General features: G+C 41.0%; 1 protein-coding gene across 4 annotated transcripts in view; it reads right to left on the reverse strand.

The window, feature by feature from the left end:
* The window catches only part of LOC126457496 (conserved oligomeric Golgi complex subunit 4), a 123608-nt gene that overhangs the window by 36986 nt on the left and 65363 nt on the right, over window positions 1–21259 (reverse strand). For all 4 annotated transcript variants that reach the window (XM_050093801.1, XM_050093802.1, XM_050093800.1 and 1 more), the window contains one exon: window positions 11136–11399. In XM_050093801.1, coding sequence (XP_049949758.1) covers window positions 11136–11399 — 264 coding nt within the window. The remainder of the gene's footprint in view (window positions 1–11135; window positions 11400–21259) is intronic.

Here is a 21259-nt window from a genome sequence, read left to right on the forward strand (position 1 = left end):
AACTGTCAGACTGAGTAAGCAAGAGAGAGTAGCTGTGAACATCAACCACATACATCAGGAGGTAATAGAGAATTCTGAAGAAAAGGGGTATCAGTCTTTAGCACCAGTCACTGTCACCAATCAAACATGCCAGTGAGAACTGACTTGGCAAACTCAGACTTGTGCCACATCCATCAAATGACAACCCAATATCTGACCAAAGCAGGTAGAGCCAACTGTTCTGCCAAGTATAATACTCCACAGAAGAACAGATTGCTGAAGACAGAGAATAACAAACCTGTATGTTTCCACTGTCGATTCCATGAACACATTGTACACTGCTGCAAAGGTAGAAGACAAGTTTTAGATACTACTATGCTGCCAAAAATCAATCATCACAATAGTTTCACTTACACCAGTCAACTGCAGGTGATTACAATCGACCTGTGGGATGAAGCCTATTGTCGTACCCTAAATGACGTCACTCCACAACACACCAGAGCCATTTGCTGTTGCCATACAGAGGTGCGTGCTAGTCAGCTAGCAGCCCAATTCAGGGAAACTTATGAGACAGCAACCTACGGAGGTGAAGTTGCCACAGATAAAAATCCTTCGAGGGTGTCAGTCACGAAGATGTCATGAAATCCCACACTGATGGTCAACCTGCATGGGCACTAGTCAAGTCACAGGCTTCATTTTCCATAATGTCAAATGCTTAGCATCACCAGCTAAGGAAGACTATGTTTCATGATCTGAAACCAATAATACTGGAAGTTGCAAGTGGGAAATATGTACAGCTGACAGGAAGAGATATTGCAAGAATAACTGACAGAACACAGGCCTTGGGAACATGGGTATTACATTTCTTTTTCAATTTAGCATTTTTGAACTGTATTTTGTGTAGAAGAATATTGCACTTGAAGAGAAGTGGCAAAGAAAGCAAATAATGTGATACTATTTCTTCAATATGGACATTGCCAAAAATTTACACACACAAAAATTCACTGAAAAAGGAAAGATTTTCCTAATAAACACAGATATTAATGAAGACGAAAGTAATGAAAGAAAGAAAGAAGAGAACAAAATGAAGAGAAAATCAAATGACCTACTACCTCCAATGGCCAAAACTGATTCCTTCATGGCTGAAAAATGTGAAGCATTCTGAAAGTAATGTGTTCTTTTGCCTTACTTCAGTGAGGAATTGTTTCAACAAGTTTCACACGTAATAAAATATAAAACAATGGAAACTCCAGGTAGGAATATCAACAATGTATGAAAATACGGATTGCTACTTACCATAAAGAAGATACGTCAACTTGCAGACAGGCACAATTAAAAGACACTCACATATAGCTTTTGGCCACAGCCTTTGTCAGTAAAGCACGTGCACGTGCACACGTGCACACACACACACACACACACACACACACAAAAGCAAACATACCTCGCGCTCACATGACTACCAACTCCAGCATCTTGGGCCGAAATGTAACATCACGTGGGATGCAAGCAGCAATCTGGAAGGGAAGGGATAGTAGTGTACGAGTGAGGAGAGAGACAAATGCTGTCTGTTGAAGTGTGCAGGGACTAGATTGCCAACAGGTGCAACTTCAGGAGGTTGTGAGCACGGACATGGGGGGGGGGGGGGGGGGGGGGGGGGGGGGGGGGGACAGCGTGGGAAATGAGATGATAGGAGGGAGAGAGTGAAAAATGTTTTGGTGGTGGGTGTGGGGACAGTATATTACTGTAGATTGAGACCAGAATAATTATGGAAGCAGAGAATGTGTTGCAAGAATAACTACTCCCATCTGTGCAGTTCAGAAAAGCTAGTGGTGGAGGGAATGATCCAAATGGTTTGGGTAGTGAAGCAGCCATTGAAATCAAGTGTGTCATGTTCAGTTACGTGCTGTGCCACAGGCTGGGCTACTTTACTCTTGGCTGTAGTTTGGCGATGGCTGTTCATGCTGGTGGACAGCTGTTTGGTAGTCATACCAATATGGAAAACTGTGCAATGATTGCAGCAGAGCTGGTAAATAACATGGCTGCTTTCACAGGTGGCCCAACCCCTGATGGGGTAGGATAAACCTGTGATTGGACTGGAATAGGAAGTGCTGGATGGATGTATTGTGCAGGTTTTGCACCTGGGTCTTCCACAGTAATATAAATAATGATCAGTGTACACTTACAGACAATTGCAGGCTATATACCTCATGAGGCCAAAAAGTTTTAAGACTTGATTAACAAAAAATAGAGAAGAGTTAAGAGGATGGTTTTAATGCTTCAGGTTTCTAGATAGTCTACCCCCTACTTGAGGACAATACACTGAACATTCATACAACTGTGTTGAAGTGTCAGAAAAGTCCTTTATTGGGGTGTTGTCTCATTGCCTTGAATGTCTGTTATGTCATCAAAACATTGACTCTTTATGTCAGTTTTCGCACTTTGTCATTTTGTGGTTCATTCATACTGCTAACATTATGCCTCATTACCCATACTGATTTTTTCCCAGAAATAAGTGTCTGCATTTCTCATTAATCAAGTCATGGCAGTTGTTCAGGTGTTGCTTTTTTTTCATTGGGGGGGGGGGGGGGGGAGGGGGGGTCACTGTGTGTGGGACTAACTTTTCTTTTCTTCAAAACATTCTGGAGAATGTCCTGAAACTTGATTTGGACATGTTCCTCCATTGTGATTTGTGAGACAACAAAATCGACACACTGGAGCCATACATCCACTTCTTAACACCGACTGCTCACAACTGATTAGTCAAATGTATATTTTCTATCACATTACAGCACTGATTCTTGTACACTAGGAATAAAATCAATTTTGAACCTTTATAGACAAATGGCGTACATAATACGCCATGCTACTAACAAGCAGAATGACATGGATAAAAATAAATACTACTTTATTGTAGTTTGCTAATGTAATGCAAACTTATTTTCATACTGCAAAGTACACAGGATTGTTGAGTATTGTCTTCCAGTGTTATTGAATGCAATAATAAAGCTAATAAACATTCTAAAATGAAGAAAGTCACACAAAAATTACACGACAGATTTAAATCAATACAAAGGTATTTTAGTAACAATGTATGAAAAGACAGACTGCTACTTACCATAAAGAAGACCCTTCAAGTTCAGACAGGCACAATTGAAAGACACTCACATAAAGCTTTCAGCCACAGCCTTCGTCAGTAAAGGACGGAGACACAGACACACACATACACACACGCAAGCAAGCACACTTCGTGCACACACAACCACAATCTCCAGCATCTCGAACTGGAATGCAACATCATGTGGGATGCATGCAGCAAGCTGGAAGGGGAAAGGGAAGGGACAGTAGTGTAAAGGTGGGGAGAGGGAGATGAACGCTGTCTGATGGCGTGTGCAAGAACAAGACTAGATACAGATGCAGCATGAGGAGGTGGGGGTGGGGGGGGGGGGTGGGGGGGGAGGAACATGGACAGACAAGCAGATGCATTGGCAGTGGGCTGAGGATAAACAGGATGGGAGATTTGATGACAGGACAGAGGGGGTGGAAACTTTTGGGTGGATGGTGTGGAGACAGTATATTACCGTAGGTTGAGGCCGGGACAATTACGGGAGCAGAGAATGTGTTGTAAGGATAACTACTCCCATCTGTACAGTTCAGAAAAGCTGGTGGTGGAGGGAAGGATCCAGATGGCTTGAGTAGTGAAACAGCCATTGAAATCGAATGTGTCACGTTCAAATACATGCTGTAATACAGGGTGGTCTACTTTTCTCTTGACGACAGTTTGGCGGTGGCTGTTCATCCTGGTGGACAGCTGTGTGGTAGTCATACCAATATAAAAAAACTGTGCAATGATTGCAGCAGAGCTGGTAAATGACATGGCTGCTTTCACAGGTGGCCCGGCCTCTGATGGTGTACGATAAACATGTGACAGGACTGGAATAGGAATTGCTGGGTGGGTGGATTGGGCAGGTTTTGCACCTGGGTCTTCCATAGTAATATCACCTGTGTGGCAAGGGGTCGGGATTGGGAGTGGCATAGGGATGGACTAAAATGTTGTGGAGGTTGGGTGGCCGACGGAACATGACTTTAGAAGTGGTTGAGAAGTATCCCAGGAAGGATGTCCCTCATTTCAGGCCACGATGACAGGTAATCAAAGTCCTGGTGAAGGATGTGGTTCTGTTGTTCCATTCTGGGGTGGTATTGGGTGATGAAGGGGACACTCCTTTGTGGTGGGTTATCAGGGGCGGTGTGAGGGGAAATACCATGATGATCTGTTTGCGGACTAGGTCTGGGGGATAGTGCCTGTCTGTTAAGGAAATGGCAAGAACATCCATATACTAAGCAAGAGAGTTGTTGTCACTGCAGATACACTGTCCCTGGGTGGCCAGGCTATATGGAAGGGATTTTTTAGTGTGAAAGGGATGAAAGCTGTCAAATTGGGGATGGATTTTTTTAGTGTGAAAGGGATGAAAGCTGTCAAAATGCAGGTGCTGCTAGTAATTGGTGGGTTTAATGTGAACAGAAGTGTGGATGAATCCATCAAAGAGGAGGAAGTCAACATGTAGGAAAGTGGCACACTGGGTTGAGGAAGGCCATGTAAATCGGATCGAAGTTGTTGAGGTTGTGAAGGAATGAAGATAGGGTATCTTGGCCCTGAGTCCAGATAGTGAAGATATCTTCAATGAACCTGAACCAGACAAGGGATTTGGTGTTTTGGGGGGGTTAGGAAAGTCTCCTCTAGATGGCTGATAAAAAGTTTGGCATAGGAGGGTGCCATGGCTGTGCCACAATTTTGTTTGTATGCCTTCCCTTCAAATGAGAAGTAGTTGTGGGCTAGGATAAAGTTAGTAAGGCATATGAGGAATGAGTTAGAGGGTTTGGAGTCTGAAGGATGTTGGGAATAGTAGTGTTCAATAGTGATAGGAAGATGGGCATGAGGGATGTTAGTGTATGGGAAGGGGGTGTCAACAGTGACAGGTAGGTATCCGGGAGGCAAAAGGGGTTGGGATGCTGGAGAGTAGACTATCTAGAAACTTGAAGCATTATAATCATCATCTTAACTCTTCTCTATTTTTTGTTAGTGAATTTTTAAAACATTTTAGACTGATGGGGTATATTGCCTGCAATTATCTGTAAGTGTACACTGAATATATCAACACTGGCACCAGTCAACACATTAAGGTTCTTAGCTTGAATTTTTCAAATTACTAAGAAATTTTATCTTTAAATATCTAGTAGATAGAGACTTAAACAGCAGGGATGGTTGCTTGTGTAAAGTTCTACATTTCTGCTCTTCTAAATTTTAGATAAATATATGTCCCTTCCCATCCAGGACTTTAGTACTGTACTGATTGGAATATTTACTGTTACCACATAATCACTGTACTATTGTTCTCTTATTAGCATCTTTATATCAAATTTACCATAAAAATAGTGAAAAGAAGTTGTCACTGGCTGTTATTACATCTTTCTATCTTCATCAGGTATGTTATTCTTTGGGACAAATCAAGGGTGAATCTCAGTAACTCTTTAAGCTATCAGTCAAACCTATCTGTGATAAATTAAAGATCCTTCACAAAACAGTTATCCAATTATTTACATCAATTCTCTTTGCAGCAGATTGAGAAAATTAAGAATATATTTACTGGTGGTGGCTTCTATATTATCAGAATTAGTTTTGTGGTTCCTTCTCCAACCCACTGATGCAGTATGAAATAATGGAATATTCATTAAAGTCTCTGGCATAGTATTTTCAATTGTTATGATTTTTGTACACAACCAATTCTTTCTGGTCATTCAAAAACATTGACTTAACTAGTCCCAATAAACATGTATCAGTTTTTCTTTGGTATTCAAGTGCTGCTTTGATATGCATAACACATCTGGAAATGAACATTCCTGCAAGCAGCACTATAACACAGTTCCAAAATCTTGCCTTTCACAGGCAGTGGACACAATTGAATGAAAACTTGTCATGGAGAACATGTTGGTTGTAGCCCACAGATAGCTTCAGAATGGAACATGCATTCTGCAGCAGAGGACATGTTATGTATTTCTATATCAGATTAAAACTGCCTACAGTTTCACTCTAAATTGGGTACACAATTGTCTGTTGGCAGCATTTGTCTCATATCACACACCACTTATAGAAGTGGGCTCATTCTAAATAAGCTTTTGGTGTTCTAGCAAAGTTAATGATTCTCTTTTGAACAGAACACTTCACTTCACTGAGTGACCTATGCATCTTATTTAGATATTCTGGTAAAATACATTGCCTGCCAAAAACATTCAAGCACCTACAAGTGGAGGAGGAAACGAAATGAATCTTCAAAGCTTGAGATGGCATGTGATGTTTCAATGATTACACAATTGAGTTAAATGTACAAAGACGTCGTACCACCTTGGACCTTGACGTATCGTCTAAATTGGTTGGGAATGGTGTCATAAAGCCATTGTATTCTGCCCAGAGGCAAGCTGCCCACAACTGTTCAACTGGGCCCCCGATATCCTGGTTTCTGGTGTAGAGACAGAGCTGACTCCAAAGCTGCTTCTACACATGTTCTGCCAGGCACACATCTGGGGATCTCGCTGCCAATTGGTGTACTTCAATATCATGCAGCATGTCTTGTTGAAAAATGGCACCATGATAATGCTGCACAAGAGGTACGACATGAGGATGCAGAGTGTGTGTGATGTACCGTTTTGCCATCAAGAATTGCTTGTGACATTACCAGCCATAACCTGATGCGATACTCTCAGCTCCCCACATCATCATGCCAGGAGTAACAGTGTTGTGCCTCTCCAAAACAATGGAATACTTGGGCCTCTCCTCAAGCTGCCCCCCCCTCCCTTTACTTCTACCTGACCATGATGGTAATCCATTATAGGGCAAAATTGCAATTCATAGGTGAACAGGAGAAAGAAACTGGCGTTCTACGGATCGGAGCGTGGAATGTCAGATCCCTTAATCGGGCAGGTAGGTTAGAAAATTTAAAAAGGGAAATGGATAGGTTAAAGTTAGATATAGTGGGAATTAGTGAAGTTCGGTGGCAGGAGGAACAAGACTTTTGGTCTGGTGATTACATGGTTATAAATTCAAAATCAAATAGGAGTAATGCAGGAGTAGGTTTAATAATGAATAAAAAAATAGGAGTCCGGGTTAGCTACTACAAACAGCATAGTGAACGCATTATTGTGGCCAAGATAGACACGAAGCCCACGCCCACTACAGTAGTACAAGTTTATATGCCAACTAGCTCTGCAGATGATGACGAAATAGATGAAATGTATGACGAGATAAAAGAAATTATTCAGGTAGTGAAGGGAGACGAAAATTTAATAGTCATGGGTGACTGGAATTCGTCAGTAGGAAAAGGGAGAGAAGGAAACATAGTAGGTGAATATGGATTGGGGGGAAGAAATGAAAGGGGAAGCCGCCTTGTAGAATTTTGCACAGAGCATAACTTAATCATAGCTAACACTTGCTTCAAGAATCGAAAAGAAGGTTGTACACATGGAAGAATCCTGATGATACTAAAAGGTATCAGATAGATTATATAATGGTAAGACAGAGATTTAGGAACGAGGTTTTAAATTGTAAGACATTTCCAGGGGCAGATGTGGATTCTGACCGCAATTTATTGGTTATGAACTGCAGATTGAAACTGAAGAAACTGCAGATTGAAACTGAAGAAACTGCAAAAAGGTGGGAATTTAAGGAGATGGGACCTGGATAAACTGAAAGAACCAGAGGTTGTACAGAGTTTCAGGGAGAGCATAAGGGAACAATTGACAGGAATGGGGGAAAGAAATACAGTAGAAGAAGAATGGGTAGCTCTGAGGGATGAAGTAGTGAAGGCAGCAGACGATCAAGTAGGTAAAAAGACGAGGGCTAATAGAAATCCTTGGGTAACAGAAGAAATATTGAATTTAATTGATGAAAGGAGAAAATATAAAAATGCAGTAAATGAAGACGGCAAAAAGGAATACAAACATCTCAAAAATGAGATCGACAGGAAGTGCAAAATGGCTAAGCAGGGATGGCTAGAGGACAAATGTAAGGATGTAGAGGCTTGTCTCACTAGGGGTAAGATAGATACTGCCTACAGGAAAATTAAAGAGACCTTTGGAGAAAAGAGAACCACTTACATGAATATCAAGAGCTCAGATGGAAACCCAGTTCTAAGCAAAGAAGGGAAGACAGAAAGGTGGAAGGAGTATATAGAGGGTTTATACAAGGGCAATGTACTTGAGGACAATATTATGGAAATGGAAGAGGATGTAGATGAAGACGAAATGGGAGATAAGATACTGCATGAAGAGTTTGACAGAGCACTGAAAGATCTGAGTCGAAACAAGGCCCCGGGAGTAGACAACATTCCATTAGAACTACTGATGGCCTTGGGAGAGCCAGTCATGACAAAACTCTACCATCTGGTGAGCAAGATGTATGAGACAGGCGACTCAGACTTCAAGAATATAATAATTCCAATCCCAAAGAAAGCAGGTGTTGACAGATGTGAAAATTACTGAACTATCAGTTTAATAAGTCACAGCTGCAAAATACTAACGCGAATTCTTTACAGACGAATGGAAAAGCTGGTAGAAGCCGACCTCGGGGAAGATCAGTTTGGATTCCGTAGAAATGTTGGAACACGTGAGGCAATACTAACCTTACGACTTATCTTAGAAGAAAGATTAAGAAAAGGCAAACCTACGTTTCTAGCATTTGTAGACTTAGAGAAAGCTTTTGACAATGTTAACTGGAATACTCTCTTTCAAATTCTGAAGGTGGCAGGGGTAAAATACAGGGAGCGAAACGCTATTTACAATTTGTACAGGAACCAGATGGCAGTTATAAGAGTCGAGGGGCATGAAAGGGAAGCAGTGGTTGGGAAAGGAGTGAGACAGGGTTGTAGCCTCTCCCCGATGTTATTCAATCTGTATATTGAGCAAGCAGTAAAGGAAACAAAAGAAAAATTCGGAGTAGGTATTAAAATTCATGGAGAAGAAGTAAAAACTTTGAGGTTCGCCAATGACATTGTAATTCTGTCAGAGACAGCAAAGGACTTGGAAGAGCTGTTGAACGGAATGGACAGTGTCTTGAAAAGAGGATATAAGATGAACATCAACAAAAGCAAAACGAGGATAATGGAATGTAGTCAAATTAAATCGGGTGATGCTGAGGGAATTAGATTAGGAAATGAGACACTTAAAGTAGTAAAGGAGTTTTGCTATTTAGGGAGTAAAATAACTGATGATGGTCGAAGTAGAGAGGATATAAAATGTAGACTGGCAATGCAAGGAAATCGTTTCTGAAGAAGAAAAATTTGTTAACATCGAGTATAGATTTGAGTGTCAGGAAGTCGTTTCTTCAAGTGTTTGTATGGAGTGTAGCCATGTATGGAAGTGAAACATGGACGATAAATAGTTCGGACAGGAGGAGAATAGAAGCTTTCGAAATGTGGTGCTACAGAAGAATGCTGAAGATTAGATGGGTAGATCACATAACTAATGAGGAGGTATTGAATAGAATTGGGGAGAAGAGGAGTTTGTGGCACACCTTGACGAGAAGAAGGGACCAGTTGGTAGGACATGTTCTGAGGCATCAAGGGATCACAAATTTAGCATTGGAGGGCAGCGTGGAGGGTAAAAATCGTAGAGGGAGATCAAGAGATGAATACACTAAGCAGATTCAGAAGGATGTAGGTTGCAGTAGGTACTGGGAGATGAAGAAGCTTGCACAGGATAGAGTAGCATGGAGAGCTGCATCAAACCAGTCTCAGGACTGAAGACCACAACAACAGGTGAACACTATGCAATGCCATTCATCAGCAGTCCACGCTTCCTCGTCACAGCACCACTCCAAATGCAGCTGTTCATGTTGTGGTATGGGCAGCTCACTGCTAGCCTCTGAATAATGGTGTGGGATGACACAGAGTGCTGCAGGCAGCCCATTACTTATTCTTGGATAGCAGGCACAGATACAGTGATCCTCCATTGTGGTGGTCAGATGTGGTTGACCAGAATCTTGACAATTAATGTGCCTGCCCTCACATTGCCATGCAGTCCAACATTGAGCCACTTTCACGCCTGAATGCCCCACAAATCTGGATACTGCATAACTCGATGAGCCAGCCTAATGGAGACCATGGTGAGGCCCCTTGCCAACTTTGTCAGGTATTGATAAAGGTGTCGCATAGAAGTATGCAGCATCTTCATGTCATTTACAGTGCTCACTCAACATCCGTTGCTTTTCAAGCCCCTTATACACCATACAAAGCCTGACAACAACAGTACACACAAGCAACATAATGCATTCTGCTGGTCATTCCACTTATGACAGAGAATTGCAATGATGGCGTGTATGTGTATAAAGTCACATCAGCATCCCACTATGTGTTCTGGGTGCTTTACTTTTATTTCAAGCAGTGTGTAAGCTCACTGCCTGGACTCCAACCGGACTTTGCGGCACTACTGGTGTCACACTATCATTTATAGATAGCCGAGACCAACTTCCAGTAAGCATGCTGTGCAAGTCAATATTCCAAGAAACACTCAAATTGTCAGACATGAAGCTGAATGGCAAGATCTTTAACAACTGAGTAGTGAATCCTATTCCTCCCTTCGCCCTCCACTGTTTATAAGGTTTTCAACAGACTCATTAATCATGGTGTCTCTTTAAAAGTAGTCATTCATTGAGGACAGTTTCACAGTCTGAACACATGGATTGTATTACATGTATTATTTTATGTACGTATGTAGCTGTAACTTAGAAATGCAAAATATAATGTAAACTTATTTATTTCTCTTAAAAAAGAGAAAAAAAGTTTCTTTTTGTAAACCTTGACATGTCTCTTGTACATCAAATCAAATAATTTGAATATAGTACGTAATGAGATGAATAAATCACATATCACAAATCTAGCATTCATTTCACATAATTAAGGAAACAGAAAATATACATCTGGATGGTCTAGTGGAGATTTGTGACCTAACCATCTCAATTAGTGGTAATTACAGATTCTATATCAAACAGAACAAAGAAGAGTCAAGTTCTGCAATAAAAACACATATGAATGAAATGAGAGAGGAGGAATTTTGTCGAGTCATACACACAATAAACAACACTTATATTATGAATCTATTTCACATACCTCAGACAGCTGGTGACTGACAGAGAGAAATGAGTCAATCCAAGGATTTATGCGAGGTTTTATAGCACTCGCCTTTAGTTGTTGCATTCCATATTCTATTACTGATCTCAGACTTCCATTGACTGAAGACAGTCCAGAAAGACAGCTCTCAAGTTTTGCAAATTCATTTTCAGTCATATTTAACATTCCCGGTATCTCCTCAGTCAAACTCTGACGCAAGGTATCGATGTATTCTGTACTGACATCTGCATTATTCAGGTAAGCCTAAATAAAGACAACATGTCGTCAGTAACGAACTTCACAAACAAGATGAAAATGACAGCCTTCTGAGTATAACATTATAATAACATGAGGGTTGCCTTTTAAGTTTTTGCTGAAACAATGAAAGAAAGAAAAGGTACAAATCATTTTACTGTTATTCAAAATATTTTCCTGTAAAATTTATATGCTTATGTACACTACTGGCCATTAAAATTGCTACACCACGAACATGATGTGCTACAGACGCGAAATTTAACCAACAGGAAGATGATGCTGCGATATGCAAATGATTATCTTTTCAGAGCATTCACACAAGGCTGGCACCGGTGGCGACACCTACAACGTGCTGACATGAGGAAAGTTTCCAACCGATTTCTCATACACAAATAGCAGATGACCAGCGTTGCCTGGTGAAACGTTGTTGTGATGCCTCGTGTAAGGAGGAGAAATGCGTACCATCACATTTCCGACTTTGATAAAGGTCAGAGTGTAGCCTATCGCGATTGCGACATTGCTGCTCGTGGTGGTCGAGATCCAATGACTGTTAACAGAATATGTAGATGTAGATGTAGAATATGGAATCAGTTGGTTCAGGAGGGTAATATGGAATGCCGTGCTGGATCCCAATGGCTGGATCCCAATGGCCTCGTATCACTAGCAGTCGAGATGACTGCCATCTTATCCACATGGCTGTAATGGATCGTGCAGCTACGTCTCGATCCCTGAGTCAACAGATGGGGACGTTTGCAAGACAACAACCATCTGCATGAACAGTTTGATGATGTTTGCAGCAGCATGGACTATTAGCTCGGAGACCATGGCTGCGGTTACCCTTGATGCTGCATCACAGACAGGAGCGCCTGCGATGGTGTACTCAATGACGGACCTGGGTGAACGAATGGCAAAACATCATTTTTTCGGATGAATCCAGGTCCTGTTTACAGCATCATGATGGTCGCATCCGTGTTTGGCGACATCGCGGTGAATGCACATTGGAAGCGTGCATTTGTCATCGCCATACTGGCATATCACCCAGAGTGATGGTATGGGGTTCCATTGGTTACACGTCTTGGTGACCTCTTGTTTGCATTGACGGCACTTTAAACAGTGGACGTTACATTTCAGATGTGTTACAACTCGTGGGTCTATCCTTCATTTGATCCCTGCGAAACCGTACATTTCAGCAGGACAATGCACGACCGCATGTTGCAGGTCCTGTACGGGCCTTTCTGGATACAGAAAATGCCCAGGCGTATCAAGGCCGTTATTATGGCCAGAGGTCTTTGTTCTGGGTACCGATTTCTTGGGATCTGTGCAGCCAAATTGCATGAAAATGTAATCACATGTCAGTTCTAGTATAATATATTTGTCCAATGAATACCCATTTATCAGCTGCATTTATTCTTGGTGTAGCAATTTTAAAGGCCAGTAGTGTATGTGTCTGAACTAATACTGAACAAATTTTTCCACTTGGATGCTGGTACCTCAAGAATTGGGTTCTGAAAGGGTGCTACTGTTTCTTGAGGTCACAAAAATCATACACATATTCTGTTTCACATAAGGCAACAAAAAAATTTCTTAGCAATGAGATACGAGTTTGCTGTTTTCTTCTGTCATACAATCAATCATTTGATGCACTGTGTAGCTAACACTGTCATTACAAAGAATTTTGTGACATTTTTGATTGTTTTTCCTGATGACATCACTGACTTGTGGGTAACGATATCTTCAGTCTTCTACACCAGGGTCAGCCACAACACGCAAAACTTCATATGCGTACAACGTGTGAAGTCACAGTATGCAAAACTTCACATGTGCACAATGTGTGCCGTCTGGAACTCAAACTGTCTCGGCAAGACTTTGTGTCTTGGCTTTCCTTGGTCCTTCTCGGAACTACTCAGTACAGTGTGCCATTCCATTTAGCAGTGCAATGCAACACGATGTCTTCTGCCATTTGGTGTTGGATTTTTCTCTCGGCATGGCTTTCATCAGTTCAGCAGAATTATAGTGCCAGTGCTGTTTATCCTATGCTATTTGCACATGATATAAAAGAAGTTCAATGGTCCACTGGCTGTTTGCACAGAAAGAGGCAGTCAAGCTACCTTTTGTTATAAGCCTTTAGAAATGAATGAGAATCATGGTTATTTTTCCAAGAAAGAATAAAAAATCTCAACATTTATTCTGCAGCCAAATAAATGACATGTACTGCAAATTTACTATAATGGCATTAGAACATTATGCACAAAGAATTCGAAGATTAAGTTGCTGATGAACCAGCAAAAATTTGCAATGAATGACAGATGACTTGTATAAGATTCACTGTTTGTACATCAAGAAGAACTGTGTGCCAAATTTTCAGGCAAGGAGCACGTAATGAAACCGGTGGGACGAACAGGAAATGTTCTGAGGTCTCATGCAGTATTACACTGTGTTTTTGGCGGAACTGAAATAAGAGTATGGAGACATTATACAGGATGGTCAGAAAGGGTGTTGCCGGGCAGGTTGTCCTGAGAAATAGCTGTTAAGAAAAAAATTCGATACATTGTGCAGTTTCCAAGTTACTTACCACTGAAGTTAGCCAATCAGGTCATTGCACACATAAATTCAAGCACAACATGCATGTTCTAAGCTGTGGGAATGCACAGACATCTGTGGGTCTATGAGTTACCATTTGTTCAAATGCTCATTACAAGTTAAAATGTGCCTTTTTCGGAAGTGTTAACTTTCAGCTAGGTGATCAAAAGATAGGTTTGTTTGGCCAGAGTAAACCTAACAAAGAATATGTTGTGGGTTGGCAGGAAAGCCAACACCGGGTTACAAGAGGAAGCCGAAAGGCACGTGTTTTAGCTCACGCAGGCTGGCGTGAGGTCTGGAACAGGGCAAGGAAATTAGAATTTAGAAAAAACGGACGTAGCTGGTGGAATACTTAACTTTAATCCATAAATGGTGAATGTCACTCTTGACGGTACATTATTCATAATATCAATAGTAACTGGTAATGGCGCCTTGCTAGGTCGTAGCAAATGACGTAGCTGAAGGCTATGCTAACTATCGTCTCGGCAAATGAGAGCGTATTTTGTCAGTGAACCATCGCTAGCAAAGTCAGTTGTACAACTGGGGCGAGTGCTAGGAAGTCTCTCTAGACCTGCCGTGTGGCGGCGCTCGGTCTGCAATCACTGATAGTGGCGACACGCGGGTCCGACGTATACTAACGGACCGTGGCCGATTTAAAGGCTACCACCTAGCAAGTGTGGTGTCTGGCGGTGACACCACAGAATACTATCCCTGGCAGGCTGCTTGAATTTGTATCCATGACAGCCTAAATAGGTAACTTAAATGCTAAATAACTCTGAAATGGTGCAAAATGTCAATTTTTTTCTTAATGATGCCTACATAAGACAACAGGTGTCAGGCACAGTTGTTAGATCAGTTACTGCTGCTACAATGGCAGGGTATCAAGGTTCAAGTGAGTTTGAATGTGGTATTTAAGTAGGCATATGGGGAATGGGACACAGCATCTCTGATGTAGTGATGAAGTGGAGATTTTCCCATATGACCATTCCATGAGTGTACTTTGAATATCAGGAATCTGGTAAAACATCAAATCTATGACATATATGTGGCTGGAAAAACATCCTGCAAGAATAGGACCAATGATGACTGAAGAGAATTGTTCAATGTGACAGAAGTGAAACCCTGCTGTAAATTTTTTCAGATTTCAATGCTGGGCCATCAACGAGTGTCAGCATGCAAACCATTCAATGAAACGTCATCAATATGGGCTTTTAAAGCCAAAGGCCCACTCGTGTACCCTTGATGACTGCACGACACAAAGCTTTACACCACACCTGAACTCATCAACACCGACATTGGACTGTTGATGACTGGAAACATGTTGCCTGGTCAGACAAGTTTTGTTTAGAATTGTATCGAGTGGAAGAGCATGTACGAATATGGAGACAACCTCATGAATCCATGGACCCTGCATGTCAGCAGGGGACTGTTAAAGCTGGGAGGGGCTCTGTAATGGTGTGGGACATGTGCAGGTGGAGTGATATGGGACCCCTGATATGTCTAGATATGGTGACAGGTGACATGCACGTAACCATCCTGTCTGATCACCTGCATCCATTCATGCCCATTGTGCATTCCGATGGAATTAAGCAATTCCAGCAGGACAATGCAACACCCCACATGTCCAGAATTGTTACAGGCAGGACTCATGGTGTCAATTTCCTCCAGCACTACTTCAGACATTAGCTGAGTCCTTACCATGCCATGCTGCAGCACTTCTGCGTGCTTGTGGGGGCCCTACACGATATTACACAGGTGTACCAGTTTCTTTGGCTCTTCAGTGTAGTAAACAGTCTATTCTGAAAGTGATCGATTAGTAAAAATTGAATGAAGCAATTTGAGGCACTACTGTCAAGTAATGTACTTACAGAAATCACAAAAAATCTTACAAATAAAATGTTCAAGTGAAATTTCCAATTTTTACAATGCTGTTTCTTAAAATGCACACTGTAAACGAACTATTGGATCAATATCTCAGCTGCCATTGTCTTAACAATAAAAACTTGATAAATTTTGGAACATCAGTAATGTCACATCTCAATAGTGCCATTTCATGGCTATTCATAAAAAATTTAAAGGGTGACCCTCATACTAAGCATAAGTCTGAACTTCAGTAATTGTAGTAACTGTCCAAAAAAATCTCAACATAGATTAAAATTTGAACCATTAGTACATGATCTGTTCATCTATCAACACAGAGAAATGTATGCATTGAATGATGCATTTAAGTTAAAACCTAGAAAAATAACTAATTCATAGGCATTGTCCACACACTAAATTTTTTACTTTAATTCTGATTAATACTGCAAACAGAATTAAGCATTTTGAAATATAACTAGTCTTAGATTATATTACTTATGACTTTTATCTGGTAAATTACATAGCAAAAAAGATAAAATTATGCAGTGAAACCTAAGATGTACATTACAATAAGAGAAGAAGTCACATACACAGTTGAGTAAATGGTAGAGGGATCAGGTAATTTCTTTGCTGGACACTTAAAGACCAAGACAATGACCTAAAGGAAAGAATGTAGATGCTAAAAAATATGAAGAAGAAACATGGTTATGTATAGCTGAAGACTTAATAACATAAAGAAGAGTCCAGGAGACCTTTGTTCAACAGCGGACATCAAGTGGCTGACGATGATAACAGGCTAGTAACTATTCATAATCTCTCTGGGGGACACCACCTTCTCAAAGTACGTACTGTGGAGGTGAAGAAGCTTATGTGTTCACATGAAGCTGAAGGCTATAGTAGTGTAGCTACTGGCAGGGTCTCCCATGCTGGACAGGTCTCCAGGGTATCCCACAATGCCCCATCCCTCCATAGTTTTTCCCCAATTCCCAATCCAAGGTGTGACACTGTTCATGCTGAAGGATGCTTGGTACATGGGAAGATATGTCATTGATGGGGCATCAGGGACACCGTGTCAGCTTGAGTAATTAGCCTTGCACTACAGGGGGTTCCGTGATGTTGACCGAATAAATCACCAAATCTCGTGAGACCAGAATGGAGAAAAAAGAGAACAAAACAAAAACTGAGGGACTTTATGAGACCTCAAATACCTAAGCATTGGGGTTGGAACTGCAGGAAGCAGTTTCCACAATTGACTCAGCTGACAGACAAGTCCATGAAGTGGAAACTGTTACTGAGAATTTGGACCAGATGAAGATCAAATCTTTATCTGGACCTCAGAGGAGGAAACTGCTCTAAGAACAAAAAGAAATGGAAGATGTAGAATGGCTTCTTAAAAATAAATGGAGGGAACTAAATAGTCTTCTTCCCCAGAAAAGAGTGAAAAGGGTAATCAGGTCCCTTCTACTTACTAAGTCAGGGAAAAAGATAACAAGGGAGGAGTTTCGTACTTTCATTCCAGGATAAACAGATCCAGAAAAGTCAAAGCAGGAAATAGAAAAACTGGCTTATAATACTGCAGTCTTGGTTTACAGGATGGCAGTTATCTAACAGGGACATCTACTGATCAACATCACCTTGCAGCAGATGGAGCTTGTCTCCAGACGGCTGTCTTTGAGAAGATTGGAGGGAGTGGGGGGGTGGGGGGGGGGGGGGGGAGGGAGGGTGGAGTGAGGAGTGGCTTATGGAGATGGTGCCTAAGATATTTCTGTGGCAGGACGCATAGCTGCTAGTTAAAACAGTGGCTCAGTGGCTGAGCTTCTCAAGACTGAGAAGGTATCAATTTGGATAGCAAAACTTCTTAAGGGTATACCTCCAAAGACTCTGTTCAAGGAAATAATGGTACAGAACCCGAAGGTCTCAACAGAGGGTTAGAGAGCAATCAACCAAAAGTTTGTTCCAGGCAGCTAAACCCTTGTGAAGGAAATTGGCAAAAAATCCCAGACAGCAATGTGATAACAGGACGTGAAACTGTACTTGGGATTCTTGCAGGCTGCAGTTGGGACAATCAAAGACATTAGAAGTGAACATGGCGGCAAGATAAACCTGCAACACAGTAAAGGGGCAACTGCTGAGCTCAGTTGTCTTTTGGGAAGACAGGAGGTGGATGACACACTGATCCAGGAATCCTATCTACATAAAGGGGCCATTTCAGATCTCGGAGGAACTGGCGTTAAATTTATTTATGCTAGAAATCTGGAGAACTCCAGACCATACATTTATGTTAAGAATGGAATTTCATTCATGATGATAGAGGACTTCTGTTTCAGGGACCTCATGACTATCAGGGTGAAACAACCTGAAGGAGGAGATATTGCACTGACATCAGCTTACCTTCCTTAAGAGGGAAGTGAGGAGACTGGTAGATAGCTGCTCACAGCAGAATGAACTGATGGTTGGTTGTCATGACAATGTCAACAACCTGGTGCAGGGAAGCAGTGACATCAACAACAGAGGCGAGCAACTATTCGAATTTCTACAAGAAAATGATCTGGAAATTTGAATAGGGATATGGAACCTACCTTTAAGAAGAGAAGGGAAGAAGTAATTGACGTAACTTTTGTATCCATTCTAATGGATAGTTATGTCAAACAATAGCATGTGTCAATGGAACCATCCTTATCTGATCACTTGCACAAGTTTGAGGCTGAAATAGGTGTTAAACAGACCATGGCCTATAGGAATCACTGGAAAACAGATTGCAGCTTATATAGGAAAGACCTAAATTACGTTTATCTGAAGTCAGAACTTTGATAAGGAAACCAGTAGACTTTGAGGAAATGGCAGATGCAGGGACATCTGCTATTATGACCTCATCTTTAGAAACCTGCTTATCACCAAGAAGTGCAAAAACAGAAATGTACCTTGGTGGAACAACAACCTGGAAATTCAAAGGAAGAAAGTAAGAAGACTGTCAACCTTGCATGGAAGAAAGGACAACGAGCAAAATGACAGAAAGCCCTTGCCAAATATAACCTAATGACCAGGTAAGCAAACCTACTTTTCAGGACAGTGTACTGTGAGAATTGGATGGTACAGCTACTTACGCTAGACTTAATAAAGTCCTCACTACAATACCAACTAATATAAGAGGTACTCTAAGGAAGGAGGATGATGGATACACAATGCAGACAGTTTAATCAAAGTAAAACTTGGCAAAGTTGGCAGTATTGTTAGAACAATGGCACAATGTGTACTGGAAATTGTGGAAAATTGGAATCTCAAGCTCCTCAATGAAACTCTACCAGCAGAGGGGGTAGTGATGTATCTAGGTGTAAACCTGAGTAGGAAACTCTCATGGGGCCCTCATCTAAGGAATAAGTAAAAAGTACTCTTATGAGTACTAGAAGGGCCACCACTAAAAACTGTGGTCTAATCCCAGGAGTATGCACTGTAAAAAGATCTATGATAATTTAGTGGGCTACAGTATGGTGAAATAAAGTACAACAGAATGTGGCTTCTGAGAAGCCTGGCAAAGGACAGAGATTGGCTGATTAGCCATAACAGGACAAATTAGCAGCACACCCACTACTGGGTTGGAGATCTTGCTGGGCATGCCTCCATTGCACCTTCGGGTTACAATAGAGGCAGCAGCAGGGCATACAGGTTCAAAACTGGACATAAGTGGATTCCTTTAAGATATCCAGAACCTCACATCAATATAGTGTGTAGTAAATATAGGAATAGTAGGGCAAATGCTCAATGACTATACAATAATTCCAGCTGCTTCAATAAAGCCTTCAGTATAACAAATGGAAGAATGGAGCTGTCCTGACATACACCTTTGCCAGCACACTGGTTGGCACTAGAAAACATTGTATAGCAAGTGCTGATCTAAGCACTCCTATGACAAAAGAAGACCAAGACACGCTCCCAGGCTACGAGCCAATAACAACTCTTGGGCAGCATGCATATAGACCACCACTGCCGACCAAGCTATCTCAATCTCTGTACCTTGGTATGTCACATCAGTACTCAGTTTGCTTTCTCCCAGGTGAAAATACACTTTTTCTGTGTTAAGTGACAGTATACTTTTCCTCGGAACTGCAAAACTTATCAATCCTTTGAATGTTTATGGTTTTATACACCGGAGTAGAATTTTCCGCCCTTTAGAAAACAAAACTCAGTAAAAAAATAAATAAAATAAGTAAAAAAAATATGTATTGCAAAGATCTTTGATGAGCAGCAACGGGTATGCTGCATATTTTCGTATTATGAAAGTATAAATTCGAATTCCCACCAAACACCGCATGTTACTTTCCGAAGTGTTGAAATCGAGATTGCGATGCACTTTTGTAAGCCAGTCCTAGCTCATTCACATGATGTGCCAGCCGATGACAGAGGATATTCAGAGCATAGGACAGGTGATGTAGTCAGCAAATAGCAATATTACTGTTCAGTAGTGTGTACACACAAATATCTGAAAAGTGAATGGTTTAAATTAATATACATAGTGTCGCTACAAGAAAAGCAAAGCTTTCACTATAATATTGGTCTCTAAGATTAATAAGATGAAAGAGAAGCTAAGCTTTCACACAATGTTGATCTTTCTTGCACGTGTTACACTTTAAGATACATCATACAAATGTGTCAGTAAAATTTTTAATAACGACATGAATGTCTGATCTGGTCTCAAAATTTTTCTTAATGGTCATCCTCAAAGAGTTGATTTTAAGTGAGAGTCAAATGCTCTGTGATTTAAGAAATTCATTGTACATTCTTGCACATAGTTCATCTTGTGTAAAAGGAAATTTACTTTGAATGTAACACTTTTCAAACAGCCATTCGCAATATTTTCCCGCAACCTGTTAGAAATAGGTTCATTTCAGCAGTTGGCAGAGAGCACCAGATAACAGGCATCACCGCGCTTGCGCAGCTACGATGACACAGGAAGCCCGTATGTTTGTACATGTAAAACATTACAAGATCTTACATTATGTCGTAAGAGAAACAAGACACCAGAGGACACTCCAAGAGCATCAGAGTTTTGTGAACCATACTACAATTCATAATTCAGCTTAAAGCGCACATTCGGGTATCCAGATTTGGATATAAATTTTCTTCGAGTATCAGTACTGTACTGTGTTTGGTTCCTTATTATGGCATTATGCCACATGTGCTAAGATGAAAACATGCACTTTTGATATGCAGCGAACAGTGGAAACTAACCAATAGTGTGGAATTAAACACTTTGTTTCAAATAAATTGACTCTCTCAGCGGAAAAGATTAATAAAAGCCAAATTTCTTTAGAAAACCGACAAAAATAACTTCATTGTTCTGCAAGGCGATTAATGCTCGACTGTCAGATTGGTGGAAATAAAAACTGAAACTAATAACATATTTTAGCCTTCCATAATTATGTGAATATATT

Source organism: Schistocerca serialis, chromosome 2 (genome assembly GCF_023864345.2).
Source record: "Schistocerca serialis cubense isolate TAMUIC-IGC-003099 chromosome 2, iqSchSeri2.2, whole genome shotgun sequence".
NCBI lineage: Eukaryota > Metazoa > Arthropoda > Insecta > Orthoptera > Acrididae > Schistocerca > Schistocerca serialis.